The following is a 22524-nucleotide window of genomic DNA, read 5'->3' on the forward strand; positions in this document are numbered from 1 at the left end:
ACAAATCGTTTATATTCGTCCTCAGTCCTCTCACATTTTCGTAATAGAAGAAGGTGTCGTCGAGTGTCCGTGTACAGCGCTGCAATTTACAATCGATCAGTGAAAGAGTATTTCTGGATGAATAGAAATACTTGCCTTTGATGGAAACTCGAGGGTTCCCACCATTCATATAAAACCGTTTCGTAGTTTGAACATCAGCAGAAACCCAGGGGTTCCGATTATCTACAGTACAGAACAGGACTCATCTATGCACACTTCCATGACGATTGGGCTGTCCGGATTGCTGTCCACTTTGCTCCGACTACTTTGGACCGAACCACGGGCGGTTGGTTTCCATAAATAACCGAAAGCGAAAACCATCTGGACATGTCGATGGAGTGAGGGTTTGCTCTTTCCGATTTGGGTCAAGGCCAAATTCCAACAACACGCACCTCTTGTTCGGGATACCTTCCCCCTTCTGGCACTACGTACGCAATTCCTACTGAACTTTCACAATGTAAACAGCGAGAAACAATCTTCTGGACATTAAGATCAGTTACTAGCACTAATTTCGTTTTTACTTAACCCTGACTCTGAGTCAGGTTGCAACCCAAACCGCTGTCAGTTCATAAATTTTGACAGTATCAGTTGGTCGGTGTTAAGTCAGGCCGGACTAAGTCGCAAAACATCAAAAAATAAGATAATGACAACACTGGATAAAGAATCTCTTCAGCTACATTTACCTTTTTCCTGATTTGAAACATGTAACCATAAACAAGAATTATCGCAAACTATAAACCCGGTTTTCTCGAAATTAATATTTTGTCACTTAGTCCGGTCTGACTTAACACCGACCAGTTGGGGTTAGACTTAAAACCACGTATATGGCACCCCTATCCCATTGGTATTGAACTAACATAAGTCAACATCTCAGCGGGCACACACATTATGGGCCCCACTGACAGTTCAAATTGTTCTGCTCCTTTTGCTCGAAGCTCGATTTTCACTAGTCAGATACCGTACGGCATTACTCAATTTTTAGACATTTGTTAAAAAGCGAAAAGATTGGACAGCTAATTGAAGAAATGTTTTGTTTTGGACATGTCAGTGAATAACAAAAACATTATATCATGGTGCACCAACAAATTAAACGAACTTGACTATCACAAAATTGTGTCGAATGAAATTGAATTTGTTTATTGTGGATCGACCCTAATGCGACGTTTTAGATGTCGGCTTTGAAATCATGGCGGTGTAGCAGATACCTGCTTAGAACCTAACTCATGCCCGTTTCGATTGAGAACCTAGAAACTAACCCAGGTTAGTTTCTTCAAACGAACATTTTTAATGGAACTGAGTTGGGTTCTCGCCAAACAGCGGTGGTGTGAGCGAACCCGAAATATATTTCAGGTTAGAACCCAACTCGGTTTTCAGTTCAGTGGCGCATAACCTAGGTTCGAAACTGGCTTCAAACAAACGGTTTGACAGCAGTTAGGTCCGAAACTGAGTTAGTTTCTGCCTCAAGCGAAAACGACATCAGTTTTGCTTCAAGCAAAACTGGCAAAAATCACCAGTGAATGACAGCTGTTCGTCTGCGAGTTTCAAACTATTTGAAAGTGGCAATTCGGTAGCGAAACTATCTACTGATTCTGAGGAGTCGGAAGCATACTTTTTGAGAAAGTGTAATCCATTGTTACTTGTGATATCATGCAGGTCAAGTTTAAGTGCACCGAGAAACGCTATTCGCGTCGAATGGGTGAAATATAAACGAAATTTTAGTTGTAAAATATTTGCTATAAATGAAAGAGGCAAAATGCGCTTGTATTTTGCTGTCAAAGGGTGGCCTAGACCTTCAGGAGATATTTGCGTCAATACCAGGTGCTGACGTGATTGAGAATACACAAAACACAATCGATCCATACGCAATCGCCATAGTGTAATTGGATACGCACTTCTCACCAAAACAACATGATAAATTCGAACGAAATATGCTCTGGTTGTTAAATCTAAATTCAGAGGAAACGCTGGAAGCAATCATGCTTTACTGTCGGGACCAAGCAAAGAAATGTAATTTCGAAAAATTGGTTGATAAAAGTAAATCAATCAGCATGATTGAAAAAGTAATGCTAAGAGAATACGATAGAAACCGACTCTGAGAGTGACCGAACTCGTTCAAATCACAATTGGTTTGTCAAAACGGCTCGAAAGATGTAAATTTCACTGATCGTAGGGTTAAAAAATTTTCAACGTTAGTAAAAAGGACTCTGCTCCTCCCTCCCTCATCCATTAAGCACGGGCCAGTCCTGGACAGAAAGCTTACAAGCATTGGTGACACCAGGTTCAGTGTCCTCGCCTTCCTCCATCTTAAACTTCTCACAAGACCACGCCATCGCAGTGATTCCAACCTCGGAGCATAGCTGCACCTGCGAGACCATTGCCCCATGGACGTCCATCACGATGATTTGACCCTGGGTGGTGCCGAAATACACCTGCTGGTCGTCCGGCGTCCAAATGCCACATGTGATAGTTGCATCCAGGTTCAACATCGAGGACCAGTACCGTTGACCAGCGACTGAACCAACCAGCACGAAACCATCCTGCAACAAAATAAGCAATAGTTTTATACCCTACGGACAATGCAATACACAATGCTGACACGTACCTGGTAGCATATTAGTGCCATCCTGCCGTCATGAGACCATGAAAAATGTGTTACCGGCGTGTTCCTGTCATTTATCAGCTCTACGCTCCATCGGCCCTCGTACTTGATCCAGACAAAAATGATACCGGAGCTATCACAACTAGCCAACTTCTGGTACGGTTCGTTCCATTTCACCAGAATCACCTGTTGCGTGAGGACAACGATGGAAAAGAGAATAACAGATTAGATTAACCTCACAGTTGAAGACCCCCCCCCCCCACCCCCTCCGTCGGTCGGACACATACATCTGATCGATGGCCCCGAAGGTTGTAGTTCGTTCTCAGCGGAAACTCGACACTTTTTTTGCAGTGCGACGTGGTAAAGGTAACTCCTACGATCCCCCGAACATTTCCGGTCGCCAGCCAGCCCTCCTGGTAGTAGTTGGTGCGATTCAACTTCCAGCCTTCCTCCTGCGGAACGGGACGGAGAAAGGAAAGAAAACAGATTAACGGCGGGTGTTAAACTTGTGGCCCTCTCAAACAGAGGTGCAACCCGGTGCTTGCATCCGGTAATTTATGGAAAAGTGTAATTAGTTTCTCTTTTGCCGGAGTAGACGGTTAGTTACGGCTGTTTGCATTATTTTCTTCTTGCGTGATAGAGAAAATGAAGGTAATCCGACCGTGCTAGCACCGGATCACGTTTTCTCTCTGTCGCGCGATTGAGCGCAAGGCTTAAAACTAAGCGTTCGAGTGATGGAAAAGGTTAGCCATTTTCATTATGGAAAGTTTTGTATAGCGCTGCATACGGGATACTGAAGAGAGACAGCCGACAGAAAAGTAAATAAACGTAATTATGAAAATGCAGAAATAAAGCGAAGTGTTTATTTGCTAACCGCGGGTGCCATCCTTGTGGTCACGTTGCGTTTCAAGGTGTGTTTGGTTTTCGATTAAGAGCTAATTAAAAGTGTTTTACGCAAATAATCTTTTTTTGTGAATATGGAAACTTGACGATAACCTTAGTACAGAACAGACGAAATATGATAGGATTTTATTGACCGTCCGCTCCTTTCTTCTTTTGGCTAAAAATAGGGGTATAAACCGTCTTTTAAAGGAAATCTATCAAATCAAGTTCATTCAAGTTATTTCATTCGCCATTTTAGTTGCTCACTTCCTTACAGTACTTTCGTTTAGTTACGCCCAGATTAATGATTCAAAAGTATTGAATGATTTTATTAGTTGAAGTAAGTTTCAATCTAAAATATCTTTCGTGTTTGTCATCTTGTTGAACAATACCAGTAAAAAAATGTTCTCTAATTCGAAGCATCGAATTTTGAACAACTATCACTTTCTATCACATAGGGTTGTCACTTTTATAGAGCTGAATTAATTTGTTTCAAACAAATTCTTCTGGTGCATACTCCTGCAGCGGTCCTCAATTATTGATCAGTGAGGAGAGTTTTACTTCTTTGTTTGAACCTCCTTTGCGACGAAGAACCCACAACGAATTCCGGAAGACGTGCTTCACTTTTCTCTTCCGCTCTGGTGAAGAGCAATGTTTCTTTCGGCTTATCCACTACAGCGAGAGTGGTTGGTACTTTTGGACTCTTTGCGGTTAGCCGGGAAAGTGAAATTTTACACCCAGCAAAATCTCCGGGTGAAAGCCTCGTTAGAGGTGGGAAACCTAATTGTACAGAATTTCTTTTAGTAAATTTATTTTAGGAAAAGCTTTGGTTTTTGGAAATGAAAATGCAAAACATTCTCGTACTTCTCGTACTAATACGCTGAAAGAATATATTCGTAAATTTGCCACGAATAGGTTTCGTACAGGAAACTTTCGTGAAATCACGAACTTTTCGTCCATATGATGAATCATTCGAAGATCTTCGGAAACTTTTTTATTTTCGTTACGAGTTTTTCTTAAGGGAAGCGTCTGATGTAGTGGCCCATTGGAATCACCTTCGTATTTCCACTGCCTCCTTCGTGACTTACAAAGCAAAACAAAAAAGATAAATCCGGTTTGTTCTTTTGGTTCTACGGAAGCGAGTAGCAGAAGTAGCGCCTTTCATTTTCCTATGACAATACAAAAAACCTATCTCCTTTTAAGTTTAAATCAGCAATTTTGATTCACATTTTAATTTTCAATAAATAAAATTATAGCAATGTGCATCATAGAACTGCAACTAGAACGCCGCAAGTAAATATCGTTAACAGTGTATTTTCGTTTACCGAGCACTATGTTCAATATCGAAGAAACTAATGTCGCTCTCAATCTCAAAGCGAAAGAGAGTGTGCGGAGGAAATTGGCGATTCTACGTTGAAACAGCTCACAGATAGCGCAGGAAGCAAAGTGTTGCTGATTTCATTCTGTTCTGTCATAGTGCATATATTTTCTGTAAACATTGGTAAAAAATAACTTTTTAACACCAAATCACCGAACAATTTGTTGATAATTGTTTATGAAAATGAAGGAAAACCATCATTTTATAAGATGAAGAGTAAACATCTTGCGAAAAGAGTGTAAAACATGGAGATTTCTAATATTATTCACAAAGCTATATGTGTGCTGTTCCGAAATGTAATTTGTTGAGCACCGTAGCCGCCGCAACATCATTTCCCGTTCCTCTTAAGTTAAGCTAAACCTTTATGAGATGGTGTAAATTCATGAAACTCTCCAGATCACGCGAGGAAAAATATATCCGGCTAATAGGAGCTTTGTATCATACACAGCCGATCCTTCTCTGTGATAGTCTTCACTGAATCTCCTACGTAGTCCAAAATATGAAGGAGTTTGGCATTGGAACTGATTGGGTCTCGGTTTCGAGTTGGAACTCTATTTACAGAATGATTTTTTATAACCACAATAATACCCCGATTACATTTCGAAGAAATGTATGAGCCAAATAGTTGCAAATGGCTGTTATTTCAGAATAGTTGCAAATAAAACTAAATTTCTTACTCGTTTCATTCATATTTTGGCAGGGGTAAGCTTTTTCCGAAAAGAAAATGAAGTTTTAGTAGTAAGCTACGACTCACTTGCGGGTGAAAAAAAGCAAACTGTATCACTTTGCCAGTTCATGAGCTGAATCATAGGTGTCGCATGACTAATTTTGGTTTTGCCGCAAATCGCCAATAATGAAATTGAATTTACACGCATACTTTGTCGTAGGCCGTTGTCTCATTTTCGTTTTCGCAATGTTCTAGTGGTTCAGAAAGTAGCGTCGCTCTCTCGTGATATTCGCCTTATTTTGATAAAAGAAAAAAACAGTTTCCGACTCTGGTAGTGGACATTTTTATTCGCTTAATCGTTAGTATTGAACCTCTAGAATAATCTCCCGTAATCTCGGTGGTCACGCTGAACTTCTTATGTTTTAAACAGCCATGCATTCCTGGAGCGTATATGCTGTAAGACACGCAGATTTCAATCTATCGGCTACTCTAAAAGCCTTTTTCTCGATACCGCGTTTTTCAAATTGGCAAACACGATAACTCAAAAATTGGCTAGATTTTTTCATGAGAATTCACAATATTTGTAGCCTGTCTATGAACCACAGAAAACTGAAGAATTTTTTTTTCTCCTTGTTATTTTTAAGAAAAGTGAGCGAATTTTATAGTAAACTAGCTAATACCCATCGCGTGTTGCTGCGACTTTCAACGAACTAGGAGGAAAATACAATTTGTTCCGAAGCGCCATCTAGCGGGTAGATAATCCCCAACCAGTAGCATACAAACACGCACAATAACAAATGCGTGCTATGTATAAATTTTTACGGCAATCGGTTAAGCCGTTTGGGAGTCCATAAATCATACACATACAAACATTGACTTTTATATAGATAGATATGAGATTTGTCGTTTTTCATAATGCCATTTTCCGAAACTCGAACTTTTTTCTAATTTTTTTTTTTGTTCATCGAGTAACTACAAGTCTAGGCTTTATAAATCGTGTTGAATTTCCTGTGTCAGACAATTTTATCAAGAGTTGTCGTGTTCACCGCGACGCTCCTCGACTCGGAAATGGTTGGACGTCTACTCTTGGAACGCTACTCTTGTACCCTAAGGGTACAAGCATGAAGTCAACTTCCCGTGAAGCCCCTCGCAAACTGCCGGCGAGCACTTTCTCCGGGCGACACGAACGGCAACGTGACGTCACACGATATGTTGGCGAGTTATGTTGCAAAGCATTAGACAGCACCTTTTCACCTCACCACCAGCTCACCACTCGGTTGGTGTCTCGGATAGGTCCGACATCGCCACAAGAGGGCCACCACAGCTTAGTTCAGACACGAAATCCAACTGTACATTGCGTATATCAACGTGGATGCATGCTGCAGTTGCACCGGTGCAGATCAACCGCCGAGGGAGACGCCGATGTACTAACCATAGATTAAGGGAAAATTTATGTCGACCTTTATACAAGATATACGTTCTTCCAAAGCAAAATTTGCCCGTGAATAAAATCCTAGAGTAGCATGAAATTGAGAGTTAAATAGTTCAGCTACACGAGCATTCCCGGTTTAACTTTGAAGTGTCGGTAGTTTCTACTTTCGGATATCGGATTGCTTAGTATAGGCTCTGGAGAGGGAATCCCACAGCGGTATCCAATGCACCCTACAGGTTGAAAAGGATTTTGGTAAAGATCATACTTTAATACTTTTAGTTTCGGACAATGTTGCAAATATTCTTCGCCGAACTAGTTCATTCGTTCATCATCGATGCGATATTCGTCGTGTTGTTCACCCATGCCTCGAATAACGCTGCGCCGTTCGTCACACGGAAGCACAGAATCAGCGAAAATGAATAATACAAACAAACAAAAAATCCGAATCTGATGTCTGCTGTTCGCTGCTTGTTCGCATCGTTGTTTGTTGAATTTAGCCATTCATGCAATGTTCATCTTCACGCATCGTTCGGATCGGCACACGAATGGCTTAGGTGATAATCGCCACTAGCCATTCTTCGCTAAGGATTCTTCGTTCTTCATTCCTCCTGCATTGTGACCAAGAAAAACAAAATTATTGTTCTTTGATGGAAGGGTCAGAGCTTCATGACTGAAGTGGTGCAGAAATGCTTGCTATGTTCGGAATAGGATGACTTTTGCTATAAACAACAATTAGTAGTACATAATGATTATTTGCTGATGTTTTTTATCAGATTTGAAACGGGAAGCTGCGTAAGCAAAGCAAAACAAATCAATTACAAATAGCAACCTTAAGACGAAATACTCTTATATAATATAATTTCTATATCTATAGAAGTATAATCAAACCACAAGTTTTTGACAAATCGATGCATTCCTATTTCAACCAAACTTAGCAAATATTAAACTTTTTGCCAAAACTGAACCGGTTAGTCTTATACCCTAGTATCAATTGAGGTTTTATCGTACTTTTATAGCCACTCATAACATTTAAATTGCACTTGTAGCGTGCTATAAAACTTCAATTGTTGTTTGTAAACATAAATTTATGTACCATGAAAGACTATTCTTTAGCTTAAATAGTAGCTAATATGGTTTTAATTTCAGCAAAATCTAGCATGTTTTCAATAAAGTTGTACAACAAATCATTACAGAAAAAATGCTGAATATATATATCTCACATGACATGACATCAAGAAATATAATTTGGATATATTCGATTAAGGGACTAAACCACTGTAGAGCACGCCAAAGATGTCATAAAAATCGACACAAAATTAATTAAAAAAGCTAAGCAATAAAAAAAATCCTACGTACGTCGCTGGAGAAATCAGTTTTGAATATACTGTGAAAATTTCAAAGCGTTCAAAAATCATTTGTTCGAGTTACATTTGCGCCCAGCTCAAAAAAAGTGGCTTCGAGAAAAACGCGGTCAAAGTTTTCAGTGCACACATACATAAGAGGCATTGCGGTAGAATTTAAAATCTGAATATTTATGTATTGTTTTCGTCTTCCATGTTTTGGGATATGATTTTTAACATTGTAAAGCCATTTTTGACTAATAAATTGAAAATCGACTTTTTTTTTATTCTACAGTGCTGTGACACTTCAAAACCGTTTGTAGATAAATTTAGTAATTATTATTTAACATAAATGTAATCTCTGGACATATTAAAAAATATTTTAGAGCGCATGAGATGTTTAAGGACACCAACCACTAAACTATTTTCATTTGAAAGTTATAAGAACTTCGTCATCTTCGAATAAAGTGCCTGAAAGTGAAAACTATTTTTTTCCATAGGAATATACGACTTTTTCGAAAAAAATGTCCTGAAAATGCCAAAACATTTTTTTTAGATGTTGCAATATTCATTCAAAATCCTATATAAAAAGTGTTCATAATTTTTTCACGGAACAAACTAGAGTCTAGGGAATCGATATGTCAAGACATATCAATCCCCTAGGCCAGATTTTTAAAGGCAAAAGTTTTCTTCTAAAACCTCAAAATTTCTTTTGTGGAGAAGTGCCTAAATAATTTGAGAAATGGACTTTAAAAATATCAATATTTTCCAATATCGCTCAAGTTTTCTACAAGTCATGACATACTATGAAGTTGAACGGAAATAAGCTTTGCTTGCCATAATCAGTGCTACTGGAATATTAAACAGAAATATTTTTAATGAAAAAGTGTTCATAACAGTTTCATAAATAAATTCAAAATGTCTAGGGTGGAAATACGTTCCGCGAAATGTTTTTTTGAATAGACTAATTTTGATCAGAAATGTGTTGATTATCTTGAAGCTTGAGTTCCTAAATTTGATCAAGTTATTTATTTTAAGTGGGTGAATCTTAAATGTAAGATTGATTGGAACTTGGTACTTCTAGCATATTTTGAAAATGTACGTAAATTTAATTGCTCCGACGATAGAGTAGGGGAACATGGGGAGACTTGACCCAGCGTAAGATTCTACATTTGGCTAAAACGTATTCTATTTGGTTTTTAATTTTTTCAAAATATTTTTATACTTGTTTCGATCCCTACGTAAATTTAATTGCTCCGGTAATTATAAATGTTTGAAATGAAAAATCCTTTCATCATAGAAAATATTCTGCTCTGGGCCGCCGTACACTAATTACGTAAGGCTTTTTTAGAACTATTCAACCTCCCCCTCCCCCCAGATAAGAGTTCGTATGATTTTGGTGAACACCCTCTCCCCCTACATAAGATTTTATCATGCTTTGTGTAATTAAAAATCATATTGGTAATTCATTTAATTATTCGATTCGAAAACGATACTTATTGAATTATTAAAAGAGAACTCACACACCAAAAAATAATGAAAATTAAACGACATGTAAATCAATATGAATGTAAACATACAAAGCTTGAATCAAAAATTTGATTGAAAATTAAGTTGAATTCGATGCACTCAATGAGAGCATCAGAAAGCGTGTGATTTTACACTTTCGTTCGTGTAATATTACATGTCATTTATTTTACAGCAACAAGGGATTAAAAATACATTCAAGAGCATTGGTTTGCCGTTTAATGAAACTATAATATTTAATCAACGTGTAAAATTACAATAAATATAGCTGAAAAAAGCACGACAAGTTGTGTGTATTTGTGCTGGAACTTAATTTTACATTGATATTCATGCTCCAAATATGTGCATGAAAATAAATTTAAAATTACAAAATATTTTTTTTTCTGTGCAGGACAAAATTTAACTACACACCAAAAATTATAAATTTTATCATTGACGTAATTTTAAACATGACACAATTTTAACAAACCGTAATTTACGAAATGATTAAACATTAAACATTACCGTGTTCCATTTAATTTTACATGAAACATATTTTCCTTGCGCAATGACATAAAATTACACTTACTGTCATTCAGAACAAATGCCATATGTGGAGTAAAATTACATCATTTACGAAATTCAATGTCATGTAAAATTAAAATCAAACGTAAAACTAAGTCATTTTTGATGCTCGTATATGCCAGGATCAGGAGACGTAAATTTATACGATTTTTTCAATTGTGTGTATAATCATCTGCAGTAATTTCATTTGCATCCTAATCTCGCTCAGTAGAAATTTCAGAATAAATTTTGGGAGATATTTAGAAATTCCGATTTGTTCCACATAATTTGCTTCGCTATATTCCACTTCCTTTGAATCTATTTTCTTGTGATGTAGAACTCAAAAGAATTTATAACCTCTTCTGGTGTGAATTTGTTCGGAGTTCCTACTATAACGCTTATCGTACGCATAGTTCCGACATGGCTATCTTCGAATTTTCTTGAAGTAAAATACAGTTCACACTCTGGAACTATACGGCCAACAAGTTCTTTGACAATCACATGACAGAAAATTTTTCATATACCTTGCGAGTTTGAAGCGAAAGTTTGAAAAGAAGGATGTTGGCCTAACAACACGAAGGGTCTCAACACTTCTTAACTTGTAAAGAAGATTGTGACTCCAGTTTCCGATCAGAACAATGTACCACTAAGAGTCAAGAAATTTCTGTAACTGCTCCAAAACCATCGACAATTAAGCCGCCCCTTACGTTGGCAACAATAAACAAAATTCCATAACTAATTTAACAATCATATTCTGTCGCTGCAAAACACTTCAATTTGAAGTCTGCGTTTCCATGACCATGATGTACAGTATATGCTCATTTTGGTTGATATAGTTTCTTTTCTTATGAGAAGCATATTTTTCTTATCGATTTCATTTTTCATGCATGTTTTATGATATTACTTAAGAAAGGACAAACCTTCCCTCCCCCAGGTGAGAATTGGTAAGATATTTTGAAACACCCATTCCCCCCATATCCTTACGTAATTAGTGTATGACCCCTAATTAATAAATTTGCGTTAAATGATGTATTTTTCTATCAAACTGTGGTACCTACTGTTAATGTTAACCACGTCACAAAAGATGTCACCTTAAACATCAATCTATCTTTTTAACACTAGTTAACAAAGTTAGCAGTCATGGTTGAATTCGTGAGATGTGCACATGCAATGTAATCATTATAGCTATTTCCAAAAAGAGAATGCATTAAAAAAATCGAAATTCAACCGTTTTATATTTTTTGTTGGTATCCAAGGATCTCGACAATATGGAGTAAAATAATTACAGCACGTTTTTTATGCCAAGTCTTTCCCGATGGGGGAACAAGAAGTAATATTTGTATTGTCCATAGTACACCCACAACACACTGTTCTTTCTACAGCTAATTTATTTTTAAACAACCGTGCTGATTAAGCGATTTCGTCGTGATACTAGCAAAACATGCGCAATAGGTTAAATTATTGTGATATAACACCATGTGCAGATTAAAATCAAAACTTCATTCAAAAGAATTTTGTTTTGCTTATGCCGAGTTTTATCACCAAACATGGGTTCAATCTCCTTCGAATACTTGACAGACAAGGCTTCTATTAAAATTGTACTATATTTATCAAATATTGCGTTGATTCGGCTGTTAATTTAACCCATAGTTTTGTACTGAAGAACCGTAGCGCATTGGCTTGTTCCGAACAGTACAACGCATCAGAATACAAATATAGTTCTTCGCGAGCCATCATTCTGCGAAGATAAAATTGAAGTCATCTTCGCCAATAGTTGTAAGCGATCATCGCTATGGTGAAGAATGGTTTGCTGAAGATTTTATTCGTCATTCACTTCCTAGCTTCCTCGTGCAGTTCATTCGGTCGCTCGATGAGTAGCAAAGCACGAGTGTATGGATAAGGCATTCGGATGAACACGGATTGGCAGTCGGCTTCATACGTAGGTGAATATCAACAGCAAGTTGAATATAACAGCGAAGAACGATGTGGGACGAATGCTGGTGATTCATATTCACCGTGCTTCGTCGCGATGAAGATTCTGAAGCAACATTGGTTTCGGAGTTGTGCAGATGTTTCGGTCGTGGTCGTCGAGAAGAACTCGCTCTGAGGTCTCCCAGCCGGGTACGGGATCACCTTGAAAAATAAACCTCGCTCCTTCACGGCAAGACTAGTACTTGCCTGGCGCTTAAGTGAAGGCTGTATTCGTTTTAGCACGTCTTCAACCCCCCTCCCATTACACTGTTTCATTAATCAAACGAATTCTAGAGAAAATTTTCAATAGAACGTAAGTAACATTGAGAGCCTCTCTTTGTTTACTTTCTCTTTCGTTTATTACGACGTCATTACAACACTTTGCACTAATTTTCCAGTGCATATCAAAAGCCGACGGTTTTTACTAGAATATTATGTAAAGAGTAGAGTAGTAAATGTTGAAATGACCGAGTAATGAACAGAAGAGAAAGACCCCAAAGAGAATCTCTCATTGTTACTTACGTCCTATTCTAAATTTTCTCTAGAATTGTTTGATAAAATACACGAAAGTCTTTATAAACTTTACGAGCATTTTTCGTAATATGAATGATTTTTTCCCGAAGAATCCCCAAAATAATTATGCACAAAAAACGAATTTATTCGTGAATCTGCTAAAAATAGATTACATACTTTCATTTCGTGAACTAACAATATGGCGACTTGCTGAACGAAAATTTTCGTGATTTTTAAATATTTAATGTACATTGTACGAAACTTATCGTAGAAAATAAAACTATTTTTCGTAACTGAAAAAAATGTTCGTGATTGAAACGAAAATTTTCGTGATTTTTAAATATTTAGTGTACATTTCACGAAATTCATCGTGGAAAACTAAATTATTTCTCGTGACTGAAACGAAATGTTTCCTTATTTTATTAAATGTTTGTATATATCACGAATGTTTCGTTAGTTGCACCATTTCATTTTCGTATACCGAACAAAGTTTTCGTTTATTTTTTCATCCGATCTTGAAGGATCGATGTTCGACAACATCGATTTTTTTATATTAAAGAGGCCGATCTGGCAAAATAATTTGTGTTAAACCTTGTCACTACAAAATATGTTTATAACAAATTTATAGCAATTAATAAATTACATTCTTAATCAACTCAAGAAATTTGTTTGACGCTAATCACGGATTTTGCTAAAGAATTCCACAGTATTAACAAAAAAAGTTTTTACTAGAGTGCATGTAACTTTCGTAAACATTTTCCGTAAATGTCACGAACAAAAAATATCACAATTATTCGAGTACGCAATAGTGCTGAACACTTCAAATGAAATCGATTTTGCCAGATCGACCTCTTTCATACAAAAAAATAGATGTTGTCATACATCGATACTTAAAGATCGGATGAAAAAGTGTACTTAAATTTTGTTCGGTACACGAAAGTGACATCGTGCGATTAACGAAACATTCGTAATATATACAAACATTTGGTAAAATAACGAAACATTTCGTTTCAATTACGAAAAATAGTTTAGTTTACGTGCAATGTACACTAAATATTCAAAATCACGGAAATTTTTGTTCATCAAGTCGCCATGTTTTTAGATGGTGAAATGAACGAAAACAAATATTTACAATGCATGAAAAAACTTCGTCGCAGAAAACGACGAATGGCTTCGTGCTTTGTATAATAAATTTCGTTCTATTAACGAATTTATTTTATCAGCGTATAAATCTTAAATGCAATGCGGAATGCTACGCTATAACCAATAGACCTTATATTTTGTATAGTTCTATTTATGGGACCCCAGAAAAACAAAAAAAGCTTTCTGAAAAAAATATTGCGAACCTTTTCCAAACACCTCTCAACCAATAACATTAGTAAAATTTGTTAATCTTTGTCAAGATTCAAGAGGTCCTTAATTCGCTCTTTGTCCATTTGGTGATCCTACTAAAAAGTAAGAGGTTAGGTGAGGACGGGCATGGTGTAGTTGATAAATCGATTGCATTGTACGTAGCTCACCTAAGTTCGATTTCCAACCCCGCACATAGGGCTAGAGATTTTTCCAAAAAAGATTACTCTAACCCGAAAAGAGGCGAACAACTCTAAAGGTTAAAACCTCTATTAAAATAAATAAATAAGAGGTTAGGTCCGTTACACCGTCCAGCTTCCTTCATTGAAGTAAATAAAAGCCACTTTCACAATTACCTATATCACAACGATCAGAGTTTAGGGTGACCATATCAGACGAGTAAAAACACTACCCTCCGATGTAAACTCAACTTGATGTTACCTTCTGCTTGCACGTACCTGGCAGAGTTTTTCCCAGGTTATCAGAAGTAAAACAAATCGCGTTCAATTTCTGCAGTTAATTAAAGCCAACCAGGTGTTTTGTTCTTGAAAATTAGGTCACCGAACTCTTTTTCGGATTTGCTAATCAACGAAAACTAGAAGCTGATTTTGGAACATTCGCCCAACTTCAATTTAGCGAATCGGACGAAATACCTTAAAATCATTACCGGAGAACAGTCGAGTAGTCTTAGGCACTAGATGTACATCATTAAAATACATCAGAGACATCAACGGTCCCAGGTGCCTTCCTTGGGTATTCTTGACGTTTTGAAGTAAATATAAAGTTCTCTATATCTGCGACGTGAACCAGAATTAATCAAGCATGAAAACAATTTTTTGGCTTAGAGTAGAAAAACCAGGACAAATCGAGCAATTTCTTCGAAGTCGCAGGACACCAGGACAGGCAGCTAAAAATCAGCACATATCCTCGAAACCAGAATGTCTGATCACCCTATCAGAGGTGAATGTTTCGTTGCATAGATGTTCTATTATGTCGTTTTTGCTTGAAGTGAAACTGAGTCAGGTTCTAACCCCAACTGCTGTCGAAATGTATGAACTGACAGCAGTTGGGATAAAAACCTGACTCAGTTTCGGGGTCAAGCAAAAAAGCCGTTAGAAAAATTCAAAGAACAAAATTCTGGTTGTAGTTGAAAACTGGAAAATCCAACCAGCGACAATCATATTTTCTCTGGTTCAATAGAATCACGTCGGAAGTAGTGCGCATTATTCGTACAATGATGCGCTATAATGCGCACTACTTCCGACGTCATGGATTAGCACTGACGAAGAGAAAAAACGACTGGTCGCTGGTTGGATTTTCCAGTTTTTAACTGTAACGATAATATAATGGTGGTGGAATAACATCATCTTGACCAGAGTGTATGCAAGGAGAGTGAAGACAACTGTCATGATTATCTGTCAGTGATATTCCAAACGAACAAACGACCTGTCAAAATACATGAATGACACTGACAAATAATAATTGTTCCAATTTTGGCAGTGTACTCCTTATATGCAGACAGATCTTGACAACGTATATCCCGACATTGGGCGGCAACACTTTCGATGGATCCATTTTTGACAGCTAGATCGAATCCAGATGATCCAAAATAAAGTGTCCGCTCTTTTCATTCTAGAATTTCTCTGGTGCATTAATGATTGTTTCTAATTGAATAAATAATGAAGAAATGTATCCAATAAACAACTTTCAGCTTTCTAACGGATATTGATGTCCATAAAATTGCAATGTCGGAATCCCCTTTCCAGTGGCATTCCCGTTTCGATAAAGACCCAAGATCCTACCAGCGCCCGTTACAATCACGCGACTATCGTCGCACGCAAAGGACATTTTTACCGTTGATACCAACCTACCTACAAAACATTCCGTAAGCAAAGCCTAATACAACAATAAAACAACGAACAGAAAAAAAACTCAATGACATGCCTAACAACGATTGAAAATTGCGTGATTCGGCTGCATTTTATGTTGATGGCAAGGCGCTGGCCCCCTTCCCGTCTACGACAGGAACAAAGGTTTCCTTCCTACGTTGCCATTTCTTTATCATCGGGCATGTTTTGTGCCCACAGAAGTAGGCCGTGTATTGTTTCGTCGGTGCAAATAGTACCCGTTTTATTGACAATGGAGACGCGTTGAGCGAAAATATAAACATATTTATTTGCCGTCTGGAAAGCGAAATAAATCAATGTCAACCGGAATTGTCGTCAACCGTTTCGGGGACCCTTTAAGTCACATGCAGACAGCATTCGATACTGGTCATGAACGAGCAGCGTCGTGCCAAGTTTTTTTTTTGAATGAAACAATAAGTCCTTCATTATGGCGGTCAGTGGAGAGCTACATGTAATTTTTATACTAATATCCTAGGGAATAAAAAACTTATCCAAAGTCTATGTAGAATTTTTGCCTAACCTATGTTTGCGTGTGGGAAACTGAAAAAAATAAGGAAATTGGAAAACGCAACGATTTTTCGGGATGTCTGATAATACGGGATAACTACGTTGATTCCAAAAGTGTTTCGTCTACTCCGACTAATTATGCCTATCCCAGTTAATCCGATTATCGAGATTGATGTCGATAAAGTTTGATGTGCCACTTATAAGCTATCCGTCAAACGTTGGTTACCACCGGTTTTATTAAATTTTCGAGCACAGTGATGCCCCGTTTTTAGTAGTCAAGCTGACAAAATCGGCACATATTTTTTCCTTTTTTGATAAACCGTCTCATAACACTTTCTTTTAAATGGTATAAACTTTCTTTAAGAGACCATAATAAAATTTCAAAAAAGAATGAATTTTTATTTTTGCATCTACTTCAGGTTGCTTTACGTGGAGGGTACGTGTTTTGATTCAAAAATCCGCATAAGCACCGCGTAAAAAACAGACTGAAAACTTCAGTGTAGAAGAAAAATATGCTCAATTTACTCTAATGTGGTTTGGTTTGTCTCCTCATACAGATTTTCATGTTAGGTTGACAAAATCGAAGGGCTGATAAAATCGGGTCTTCACTGTACAAGCAAAAATAATCTAGTCACTGGCATAAAAAGTTTTTAATTAATTTTTGCGCGGCAGAAAAAAAACGACTGATCTCGGTGGTTTGTATAAGCACCAGGCAAAATGCGGTAACGGTTCGGGCCGCTTTCAACGCCCAGTCATTGGTGCAATCAACATGAAAATTAAATAATCCCTGGATCATTCGAGTAGTGTGCGTTTGTGTGGGCCAGTTCAAACAGACCGGAAGCACTCGCTGCCTGTAACCAGGTGAACATGGAAAGGCAATTAGCACTTATTGCTTCCTCCTGGTGGGGTTCGGTGCAAATCCGTGGGCGGGGAAGTTACGCGATCAGGGAGGAAACCTTTCGGTAGGGAACAGGACGCTTGCAATCGAGTGCTTGTTCAATTATGCTAACTTAACTTATGGCAGTTGATTTGTGTACTGTATTTACTGCATTTTTTGATAGTTTCACATATTTACATAATTCGAAGAGTTGTAAATGTTGTATTTAGGAAAAGATAATCTCTGGTCCTCTTATATAATTATGCAAAAAGTACCTAATGCTTGATAATTTTTTTGAAGAAGTAAGATGACTTAGACATTCTGCAAAATGTTTATAAATTTGCGTCAAGCCGGCGCTAATCTATTCCGACAATAAGTTAGTGTCGGTTTCTTATGAGGCAACGCAAAAACACAACTGAGTATGAAAAAATCGATATAGAAGCGAAATGGCAGCCACTTGAAAATAATGTATCGTTTTTTCGCATGATTTTTCCACTTTGGCCGGCTGTAAAAAATCGTTAATGATCAGAATATTGCGATTTTGTAGGTTACAACCCCCGAGAATGTTGTCTTGTTTTAGGCGGGCAAAACCCGAAGTTGATTGGTTGAATGGTTCAAAAACGAGAATGCCCGCAGATTCGAAAAATATTGCCGCCATTTTTGACACTGTATACTCGAAAATTTTGAGTTTATAGATAAAACCTTAATAAACATTTTGCAGAATAGTGCACATGTTTAAGTCATTTCACTTCTTAATAATAAAATTTTCAAACATTAGGTACTTTTTGCACAATTATCCTACAATATTTGCAATACTCCAATTGCAAGGAAAAGATGGTCGAAGACAGCCCAAATTGATAGGATTCATTTGTTTTCAATAATACCTATTGCTATTATTGAAAACAAATGAATTTCAAAACAAATGAAACAACGAAGTTATATTAAAATTTCGTGGCTGTATGGCCCAGCTGCTTGCAATTGCTGCAGTTCATTACCCGCGGTACAAACAGGTAAACGAACCTTATCCAGGAGGACATAGTTAGAAAGGGAAAGACCCGGAGAAAAACACCCGAAGCGAGCCTGACAATGAATAAGTTGTCTTATTATTCTCAGTTTTTGCTGAATACAATTGCTTGTATTACAGAATCTTCGCATGTTGAAGTGAGGAGTGCACTTCAGACCCGGTTCGGCAACGACTCCATCGATCTCCACCACCCTACAAGGTACATACACCTTAAATTGCTTTATTAAACACTCGCAATGAGCAATCTGATTTGCCTGGTCGAGGTCATTCACTAAAATGCGTATCTTATTAGCTCTACCATGTGTTATCTGGGTAGTTAGCAATCAACTCCCTGAGATCTCTAAAATATTAGGCGATTTCGTTCATTTGAACTGGCTGGATATGTTTTGATGCGAGGAGTATTGGGGGAATCATGGAAGGCAATAATTTTGGGGTTATTCGGTATATCCATGGGAACATCAGTGCGTTTATCATTCCCGTCAAATGTTCTTTCGCCCTCGGCCAGTTGGGCACGAGGATAGCACGTGGTATAAACGAGAGATGAAACTTATATTCAGGCGAAAGGGATCTAAAAAGTAGCAACCGATCGGGGGAAAAAGAAATGAAAAAAATGCTTAGCTTATATAGCGGATAATCCATCCAAGACGGCCTCTAACAATGGTTGACCTTCACTGGCAATGTATATATATTTATTCACACTAAGCAAGGCACAACAAAACGATCTGCTTCGATTGAGAGCTCGGAAACGAATGTCCAAAAGACCGAGTTATCGTGAACACCGTACAAAGTATTTTTCAAAAGACGTGTTGGGAAATGCTCTGTCACTATTCAATATTTTATTACGGAAATTTAACTAAATATTCTGTAGATGATGCTTTATGATTTAAAAAATGCTTAAATAAATTTACTTTAACTGTATCTCCGTAAAAAAATCAGCGAAAAAGGTTATTTTTGGAAATTATCGGGTGTGGGTATTTCGATATTTACGTTCGCGCAAATATAAAATTTTAATTTCGTAATAATGACGTAATAACGAATAGTAAATAGTTTAATCGCTGTTCCTCAATTTCCACCCTGCTCCATGTTAATTTCTTACTTCCTACTGCAGCCAGTTATTCTGTCCATCCATCCTTTCATCATATGTATGTACATACCATTGTCTGATAATTCAACTGCAAATATCAGATTCCTTCATCTTGCAACAAAGCACGATCAACAAAATCAGAGGCCCTAATCCCCGAAATCATGTAACCTAGTAACTAAAAGGAAAATTTCTTCTAGTCACTAAGTGACGTGACTGTAAGAATAGGGTCCCAGTTTTTCAGAAACAATATTTTTCTACACCCTATACTATTTCAATACACAGCCGATATTTCGATCAAAATAAAAATTTAAAGTGCTGTGGGAATAGGGCACTTTATCTTACTAAACTTAACTAACTAATCATTTTCGTTTTTTTTTTGGATTCATGTTGGAGCATCCAGTTTTTTCTGGTTAGACTTGAAAAAGCTATTGGTTCAGACTGCCGCTCAGGAAGTACTGAAGTTTGTGGTTCGCCGAGCAAAGCAAAATTTAATCTTTTTATAACGTCGCACCACGCTACGTCACGGTGAGTCACATCACGTCTCGTCACGAATCGTCACGTCTCGTCACGTCTCATCACGCCACGCCACATCACGTCACGGCACGTCACATCGTCATGTAACGTCATGCCACGCCATGTCACATCATGTCATGTCATGTCACGTCACGTCATACCTTGCCATGTAATATAGGGCCCTATTCTCATAGTCACGTAACTTAGTGACTAGAAGGAAATTTTCTTCTAGTCACTAGGTGACATGACTATGACAATAGAACCCCATATAATATCAGAATAATGTGACTTTGAGGAAATTTACATAAGACGAGTCTCACTTAACCCCACTCACCACATAGCAGTCATCTCATGTTACACACTGCGCTGAATACGGTAATTTACGTGACGTGGGTGAGGCGACTTTCCTTCTAGACACTAAGTTACGGCGACCGAGAGAATAGGGTCCATGATAAAGAGCTCTATTCTCACAGTCGGCTCACCCACGTCACGTAAATTACCGTATTCTGCGCAGTGTGTGACATGAGCTGACTGCTATGTTTTCATTTTTTACCTTAATCCAATCAATTGAATTGCAATAATTTGGGAGATGGTCTGTCTGTGTGATGTTTTTGTCAACAAATCTTGTGGAAACCAATAGCTATAACTGTGTAAAGTTATGGTGCGCACAAGGCACCATAAGCGGGAAAGGGTTAACAACACAGAAAAAAACGAAAAAAACGCTAACTTTACAGAACGTAATGGAACGTCAAAAACCTCAAATCCTCACCACATTAGCGGACAAGCCGAAATACACAAATCTGTAAGAGGATTATCGGTTTCCAAGCTGATCCCGTACCGAGTAAGTCCCCCGGCAGTATCACTGGTCACGTTGGTTTGGTGGAATGCAAATAAATTGAATTTTGCAAATTCCAATTAATATGCGGTCGGAGTAGAAGAAAAGGAGACGAACGTATTTTGCACACAATTGGAATCCTGCCACGATGCTGGGCGTAAGGCCATCGCAATGATGACATTCGAAAGCGATGTGATGACATTGTTGCTGGAGGCTGGTGTAATGTAGTCAGCCCTGTCTGTCTGTGTATAGGAAATAAAGTGATGGAAGAATGATGTAGTTTATTTTCAAATTTAGCTTTCGATGTCAATATGTATGATGGAGAATTGTAAATCGTGCTTCGATATATGGTATATCTTTACTAGGTATTACCTGTGATATGTAGGTACATACTAAAATAGAATTACAAACTCCCCACAAAACTATTCAAAACGGTGTTGAAAAATAAAAACATCTTTGTATGTGTAAATAAATTACAGAAACATCCGTAAAAATAGATTTTTACTATTCACAAATTTAAAAAACAACTTTCGAACGGCTATGATTTCTGAATAGACATTATACATATACTAGCTAGTCGAAGGTATGTTGCACGTGCTTCGCGTAATCCATCCCTAAAAGGATCACACTCTTTCAAGAGCTACACGTCCATCATCAACCGCGCTATAACCACTAAACCAAACCAGGTTGGAAAAGCTCGTCTGAAAATGTAACATTTTACGGTCGCAACTTATCATCATTATCATCGAGGAGAATCAGCCTGCTTAAAATTCAGAAGCCCGTTTTACATTCCCACCGATGCCACTGAGCTCTCGCTTCTTGTGATGATAGTAAAACCGAAACCCCGAAGGGAAGGTGCAGCGCGTGTACCCCATTCTCGGAATCAAATTACATTTCCATTGCTAATACACTTGGCGAGTTGACGTCGAGAAGGTCGTTAAATTAGTATATTTTATGCTTTTCTGTGACGTATAAATATGGGCGATTTTCAAACGGTAAGTGATTATTAATGACACATTGTGTTTGTGAAACACAGTGAGGTGAGTTTCTTGTGCATTGGAGTGCACCGCAGTCATGGCGTCATTAGATGGAAGCTGGCTGCGACCGTGGAATTCGAGATTCTTAGCTCCTTTTAAATTTCAAAGAATTTGAAAGGACCAATTTTTTATTAGTTGGTATTCTTAGTATGTATAACAAACAAAGATGTGACACAAGGTGCTAAAAGTGCACTAAAATACTGTCAATCCTATTTTTCATTGGATTGTCTGCTCTAAATATACCACCAAAGGGCGGTTCATAAATGGTGTAGCGTATTGATAGTTGGGAAAAAGCGTAGCTTGACATGAATTATCTAGAAATAAACTAAATGAATTTGAGACGTACTAGTGAAGTAGGATTTTTTCTTTTCTGCGAGACATATGTTTATGAATGGCCCAAAAACAAACAATATTCCATAATGAATATCACGTAACATCGATGACAGAGCAGTAGGATTAAGGCCAAGTTCCCTCTGGGACGTGCAAAACTGAGAAGCAA

The 22524-nt window shown here is 37.7% G+C and overlaps 2 protein-coding genes across 4 annotated transcripts in view; one reads left to right on the forward strand and one right to left on the reverse strand.

The window, feature by feature from the left end:
- Positions 1 to 22524, forward strand: part of LOC131677187 (serine-rich adhesin for platelets) — a 945885-nt gene that overhangs the window by 240893 nt on the left and 682468 nt on the right. The window lies entirely within an intron of this gene.
- LOC131677189 (tubby-related protein 4) overlaps positions 1 to 22524 on the reverse strand; it is a 99579-nt gene that overhangs the window by 9296 nt on the left and 67759 nt on the right. The window contains exons 3-5 of the mRNA XM_058956894.1: positions 2926 to 3090; positions 2642 to 2824; positions 2300 to 2576 (exon numbers count right to left, since the gene is read on the reverse strand). Coding sequence (XP_058812877.1) covers positions 2300 to 2576; positions 2642 to 2824; positions 2926 to 3090 — 625 coding nt within the window. The remainder of the gene's footprint in view (positions 1 to 2299; positions 2577 to 2641; positions 2825 to 2925; positions 3091 to 22524) is intronic.

The sequence above is a fragment of the Topomyia yanbarensis genome, chromosome 1 (genome assembly GCF_030247195.1).
Source record: "Topomyia yanbarensis strain Yona2022 chromosome 1, ASM3024719v1, whole genome shotgun sequence".
Classification (NCBI taxonomy): domain Eukaryota; kingdom Metazoa; phylum Arthropoda; class Insecta; order Diptera; family Culicidae; genus Topomyia; species Topomyia yanbarensis.